At 33.9% G+C, this 7,392-nt stretch overlaps 1 protein-coding gene across 1 annotated transcript; it reads left to right on the top strand.

The window, feature by feature from the left end:
- Positions 1 to 68: 68 nt before the first annotated feature.
- psidin (phagocyte signaling impaired) lies at positions 69 to 6,911 on the top strand. Its single transcript, XM_081976603.1, has 14 exons — positions 69 to 389; positions 447 to 671; positions 723 to 932; positions 993 to 1,090; positions 1,141 to 1,325; positions 2,077 to 2,252; positions 2,305 to 2,561; positions 2,616 to 2,955; positions 3,011 to 3,180; positions 3,234 to 3,457; positions 5,549 to 5,705; positions 5,757 to 5,876; positions 5,926 to 6,183; positions 6,237 to 6,911. The coding sequence occupies exons 1-14, from the start codon at positions 326 to 328 to the stop codon at positions 6,579 to 6,581; spliced, it is 2,829 nt and encodes a 942-aa protein (XP_081832729.1). The 5' UTR covers positions 69 to 325; the 3' UTR covers positions 6,582 to 6,911.
- Positions 6,912 to 7,392: the final 481 nt, after the last annotated feature.

The raw sequence follows: 7,392 nt of genomic DNA on the forward strand, positions 1-7,392 counted from the left end.
CGTGATCTATTAAGAAGAATTCATATGTCATCTGATTATTTGACAAATTACTTCCTTGGCAGATACATACGGTTTGACAGTTGAACACTCTTGAATCTGCTTGAATTCTCCAATTTTATGTATTAAAGTTGTACTAAAAAGTAGTTAAAATAAAATACAATTAGTTTTCTTTTATTTAGTGAAAAAAAAAAGTTTTATCATATTTCACTGCAAGAGTATTAAATGTAATATGCATTTCCGGAAAATCCAAATCCAGTCAGTGTATGATAAAACGCCGGGAACGTTTTTCTAACCTGTTTTTTTGGTGTTTTTTTTTTGGGGGAAAATGTCCCGACACGTGCAAAATGCGGACTCTTCCGTTGTTGAACGAAGGCTGCGCCCTATTTATGGTAAAACAGCATTCTCAGTAAATTAGCTAAGTAGGAGTCCTATTTTTTTTAATTCAGATTGGTTGGACACTGGCAACAACAAAAAAGCTTTGCAAGAGTGTGACAAAGTGCTGAAAAAGACCCCCAACTTGCAATGTGCCAAAGCACTGAAGGCCCTTACTTTATTAAGGATAGGGAGGGAATCTGAATGCTACTCTTTACTAGATTTGCTTTGTAATGAAAAACCAGTGGATGATAATACTTTACAGGCAATGACTTTATGTTACAGGGAAATGCAGCAGTGTAAGTTGGTAATTGCTTTGTAGCTTCTGTGTGTAACTCGGTAAAATTTAGTAGAAAAAGTCTGTAAGTTGTATGAGGCTGCTGTGAAAGTAGATCCAACTAATGAAGAATTGCACACTCAATTGTTTATGAGTTATGTTAGGATTTGTGATTTTAAATCACAACAAAAAAGTGCCATGGCTCTGTACAAGCAGAAACCTAAAAACCCTTATTATTGTTGGACTGTTATGAGTATTGTATTGCAAGCCACTCGGGGAGAAGGTATTCCCATTATTACACATTAACTGATTTAGGTCTGTTGCTAAATTAAAATGTTTGTAGGATCAAAAGATAAAGCAAAACAAAAACTACTACTAAGTCTTGCAGAGAGAATGATGAAAAAGCATCAGGATGAAGGCAAAATTGATGCTGAGCAGGAGGTAAGTTTTTACATAGAAAAGTAAATGTTTTTCAAAGTTTAAAATTGTAGGTTCAGCTATACTTGTTAGTTTTGGAAGTCCAGGAAAAGTTTGTGGAAATTGTTGAGATGTTAGATGGTCCACTTGGTGAAAAACTCCAATCTGCCAACTTGGCACAAGTAAAATTGAAATATGTCACTAAAATGGAACAGTGGGATCAAGTGAATTGTTTGTGTAAATTTATTTTAAATGAAAGGTTGGTAAAGAAAATACAATTTTGGGTTTACAAAAGTTAAAGCTTTCACTTCTGATTGTATTTATAGTAGAAATAAATAACTTGCTGAAAAGTTTATCGCAACAAAGATAATTGGTAATATAATATCTGCAGAAAAAATATCTCTTAGGTTAAAGGTTGTTTCTGTGATAACAAAGTTTTAAAATTCCAAAAGGGTTCTAGAGGAATCTGAGTTTAAAACCATTCTTGGAAGGTTTAAGATACTTGTAGAGGCATTTGGCATTTTATAGAAGGTTGTCAGTAGCACATAAAGGTCTCTGGATGATTCAAAATGGTCCTAGAGGCCTCTGACAATTTAAAACAAGTCTGGGAAGGTTTAAGACAGATGTAGAGGCCTCTGGCACTTTTTAGAAGGTTCTCAATTTAGAGGTTTATGGAGTTTCAAAATAATCTTAGAGACCTCTGGCAATTTAAAACAGTTCTGGAAAGGTTTATGACAATTTTGTAGACGAATCTAAAACTTTTCAGAAAGTTCTCAGTAGCATTTACAGATCTTTGGCGCATTCAAAATGGTCCTAGAGGCCTCTGACAATTTAAAACCACTCTGGGAAAGTTTAAGACAGTTGTAGAGGCCTCTGGCACTTTTTAGAAGGTTGTCAGTTGCATTTAGAGGTCTCTGTGACTTTTAAAATGGCTCTAGAGGTTTCTGCTAATTTATTACTTATTTGTATGGTTAACTCAGTTGAGTAATGTTATTCTGACAATTCTACAGTTTTGATCGATGGGAGATATGGAAACAATACATCCATTCCGTATTTGAGTTGTATGACAAAGCGCAGAATGGCAATGATCAATCAACAACATTGACTGAGTTGGAACTTGCCGACAATACCGCAGAAAAATGCCATGAATTCATTTGCAGCATGATCGAAAGTGGCGCGGACAATCGTAAGGGTTAACTGGCATAGAGTATAAACAGCTTAATTTGTATATTTTGTAGAGTTTTTGTTGCGAGGGCCTTATTTGGCTCGTTTTGAATTATGTGTTAAACTGCGAGAGCGCAACATTGAAACTCAGGAAATGTTAGGTGATATAATGGAGTTGTTTGCCGAATATTTTCGCAAGTTTGGTCATAAGCCCTGTTGTGTGCAAGACCTTAAAATTTATTTGAATTTGCTGAATGAGGAGCAAATAACCCAGTTGGGAGCGAAATTGGTTAAGGAAGTCGGCATTGGTGTGCAAAGTGTTCCAAAAGCTGTAAGTGCTTCCTAATCAGTTTAACTTATTTAATTTATTTGTCTTGATGTGCAGCTGGACCAAATGCAACGCCACATTGGAGCTTTACAATTATCCAGATTATGTGGTGGTCATAGAAATTTTTCTCTGGAGCATTTGTACGCATTGGTAACAGCGTTAATTTTACACTATCAGCACGGTTTCGAGGCCCACGGCATGGGCCTGCCACTTACAGATTTAGGGCCTTCCGATAACTACGCTATTTTAGCAGCACATATTTTTTATGATATGGCCAGAACCGACAACCAAGACCGTTATTTGATTGCCGCTGTAACTTTATTGGAAATGGTGTTGAAAAATTCACCAAGCAATTTTCATGCAAAGTTGCTAGTTGTGAAATTTTATCACTTGCTGGGTTAGTTTTACGTTCGCTTAAATTGTTTCGGTTGTTTAATGTGGATATGTTACAGGAGATGGAATGGGTGCTAATACAGTGTTTTACAGTTTGGATATTAAACATTTACAGCTGGATTCGCTAGGTTACATCCATTGCGGTCAGTTGGCAGCTACAGGGTTGTTTTCATTGTGTGCTATCCACTATGAAACAACATTAAAGTTTTTCTCATCAAGTTACAAGGATGTAAGTTGCCAGAATTTAAATTATTTTAATTCTTATAATTACCTTCTTTTTAGAGCACTGACCATTTAACATTTTCATATAAATATGGGTCGTTCGGGAAACTAGACGAATTTATGGACTTTCGGGAACGATTGAATCACAGTATGCACTACACAACTGTCGTTGTAGATAGAATAATGTTAACACTGGTAGACTGCGCTAACATAGATAGTTTATATGATATGGACATATCACTTCTTACACTTAACGATAACAAGATTGAATGGGATAAATTACGGTAAGTTTTGTTCCGATTATTTCCTTCCTATCAATTTTGACCAATCGCTATCAAGAATTAGTATAACAAAATGGAAAAAAAATCGAAAAAATTGCACACTCCTCACAGCAACATAAAGAATAGTGTTACCCTTTCTAGCTTGAAAGTTATTGTTCTTATTGTTTTAATTAAAATAAAATGTTTACTGTTCCCGCGGAATGAGTTTACCCGTGCGTCATCCCCCTGTGATTTAGAAGTAGACATGCATTATTGACTTCATCCTTGTCTATTGTTCACTTTCAGAAAGGGTAAATATCTAAGTGAATGTCTTCCAAAAAAAAACATTTACTGATTAGCGCTTCTATTTCAGTCATTGTCAGTTTGACAACCATCGAAATTATTTGATTTGTTTACTATTAATTCTTTTCCGTTTCTTTGTGTTGTTAATCATTTATAAAGTTCTCTATTTACCACACCACCACAGTTCTTTTAAGAGCTATTGTTTCTACGCTTTTAACATACTGTAAGTACTTTCATAATATTATTATTAATATTTTTATTTTTTTTATGTCGGCTGTCACGATCTAACCAAAATTGGCACAATTACTAACCTGTTTTGAAAAAAAAGTGGGAGTGTCTATTATGGTTTTTATTTAGCCATTTGGTTTTTCCTAAATTCGGAATTACTTACTATTACAGTATTTTTTTAGAAAATGCCTGGAAAAATTCTCTACAGACAAGCCCAGCAGTTAATTCTTAACCTTTATGAATATTTTGAATTGGAAAAAACTAATGGAGGACGTTTAGAAGCTTTATCATCTGTTCAGGAAGAAAATAAGAAATTTTAAGACCTTACATATTCTTACTGATGTATTTTTTTTGATACTAGAAGGTTGTAGCTGCTTTGAAAATTTCCCGCAAAACTGTTTATTCGATTCGGGAAAAGCAAGCAAGTAATCTTATGATTTCCTCACCTAGAAAACGTAAATCGAGATGTTATCGAAGGGCCAAGACCACTGATTTATCTGAAAGCATTAAAATGGATCTTCGAAATACATTATATGATATGTACAACGATAATATGTTAATAATAGTAAAATATATCTACTTTTGTAAGAAACATCTATTAACATTTCATTGTTTCCAGAGACTGAGATTTTTGGGTTGCATTATAGATTTTTCATAAAAATTTCTTCAAACATTATAATAATAAAGTCATAGAAAAAATAAAATAAGCGTCTAAAATGTTTTCCAGCGGGTTTAAAATAAAATTAGTGGATTGCAACCTGAAAATGAGATATGAGATACTACAGCATCACTTAGAATGTCTTATTAAATTTTTAATTTGTTGTATTTATTTTAGAGAAACATGTAACCATCCAGAACTAAAAATCAAGAGCTTAAAGTTAAAGAAATACTACATATTGGTGATACATCTCTGCGAATTTTGGTAAATAAATGAGGTTTCAAATTTAGACGGAATTCTATGATCCAAACGGAGACTTCTCATAAATAAAAATTGTTGTTTCGGTCAAGAAAGAGATTTTTGATTTGCTTTGGTATAAGGTTGTTTTAGTGGTGCAAATTTGCAGCCAAAGATCTCTACTTTCTGACTGACAATACACGCAAAATTTTAAACGTGACGAAGCTTTAGACACGCCCTTTTCTATAATATGAACACAACAGGTTTGTTGACGAAAACTTGATTTGATTCATATGATTATAAATGACGTAGCCTTCGTGACGCACGGGTAAACTCACTCCGCGAGAACAGTATTTAACTCAGGAAATAATTTTACCAAATATCCCTCGTGCATCTAATTTTTCCTGTGGAAAAATTGGAATACTCGTTTCTAAGTAATTCGTTTTAACAAATAGCATGAGCGAGAGTGGTTTTAAAAATCATCCGAGTCGAAGACGTATGATATAATAATAATAATAATACGTTTATTAGACGATGGTATAATAAATTACGTAGAAACTCGTTTTTCCGAATTTTTCCGGAAAAATTAAATGCACTAGGGATATTACCGCCGATAAAAGTGTTTGTTCGACAAGTTTTTGCTCTTTAAATCAATATTACAAAGGAATTTGTTTTATCTTGTGTAACAGAGACAATCGAGACCTGGACGTGTACGTAAACTGGGAACCGGAATTCGCTAATCAATCCGTAGGAAAATGCAAAGAAGTTCAGCGTTTGTTTAGTCAAGACGTTGATTTCTTAATGCTCCGGTGTCACATAGTCTGCGCTCTTAGTCAAGCGATTGATGTAAGTTTCTTCAGCATTAACTTAAAGTATATTAAACGGATGATTGTGTAGGTACTAAAATCAACTGATGGGGTGCGACAGCAACACTTGGAAAACGTTGAAAAGAGTCTGAAAGATTGGAAAGAATTGGAAGATAGAGTGAGAGGTGCAGACCCTAAACCAACGTCAGAGGTTTGATTTAACATGCAGGTTTTGACATTTGTAAATGAATATTTTGTAGGATTTAGTTGTGTTTCCACCTCCGTCAAGGTTGCACGCTTATCTACAAACTCCGTACCTGTCTTGTTTAAGCGCCATGTTTGAGTTTTTCGTGTTTGTTTGTCAGGATCAAATCGGCAAAGCTGAGATTGCTTGCAACACTGCTGAGGAAGAAATTGGAAAGCTGGCTGACCAATTAGAGGCTAAAATATTGAGTACGGTGCCAAGCGATTTTCGAGCGAAAAAGAAAGGCATGGAACTGTTGGTCAATAATTTGGAGGTATGTGACGTATTTCATTCACATTTGATTCGCTCACTACATTTTTGTTGCAGATAATCAGCGTTGCTTGCGTCATCTGTATGATAACTAAAGAAACAATGAAACCGGCGCAAAACAAAAAGAGCAAAAAGAAACAACCGACCGAATCCAAAGCAAAAGAACTGCTCATTCGTATAGTGAACAAGTTGAAAACGGAAGTGCTGAAAGTGAACGAATTGTTAACGAAATGGTCTACTTTGACGAGCGAAACAGATTTGTTGGCCATGTTGAACATGCTCAGTTTGGTTGAGGACAGAACGACCTTTCATCAGAACATCATGCAAAGTTACGCGGTCTCTCAAAAGGAAATACAGGGTGTTCTCAACAATAAGCTCAAATCTTTGAATGGATTAATATAGCGTCGAATGAGTTTAGTCAGTTTTTTAGCGAATTAAGTCAAGTGATTTTAATGCAGTGAAAGCCTAAGTTTAGTGGGAGGATTTATTTCCTCCAATCTGATGATTCCAGATTTTTAATCTTTTTTTTTTTTTTTGAGTGTTTAATTGTAAAAATAAGGGTAATCAAATATTTTGATTGCTTCACTAAATCTAAAATCAAAGATTTTCAGTCATTATTATTTTTTTATCCCTTCCACTATGAAACGTGTAACTATTTAACGGTTTACTTTTGAGGCAAAAAACTGTAAATATATACCATTTTTAGGAATAAATTAAAAAGTTTTCCCATTATACAGTTTTTTTATTTACATTTTACTTCGTAATAAAGGTAAAACATTTATAACAGTAAGTAAGACAGAAACAATAAAGGTACTTAAAATAAAGATAAAATGCAGGCTGTAGGTATATTAAAAACCACGTTTATTTTCACAAAAAAACAGTATAATTACAAAAACGCTTAAATAAATAACAACACAAATCGGAAACGAACATTCAAACTGGATAAAATATCGTTATCCGTTCGTTATTTGTTTATTTTTACACGAATCTAGTAAGTACTGTAAAAAAACCGAGCAGATATTAATTTCTATCAAGTCCCTATACTTTTATCTAGACCACTGATAATAAGAATATACATATAAACACATATAGTGGAATATAAAATCGTTTATACGATTTCCTAGTCGATTCGTACTTAAATATTAGCGCAGTCTTCAAATTTGATCTTCGTATAGTCGTTTGGTACAAAAACACTCAAAAGAACCAAGAAATA

This window comes from Ips typographus, linkage group LG3 (assembly GCF_016097725.1).
Source record: "Ips typographus isolate SLU linkage group LG3, UJ_Ityp_2.0, whole genome shotgun sequence".
NCBI lineage: Eukaryota > Metazoa > Arthropoda > Insecta > Coleoptera > Curculionidae > Ips > Ips typographus.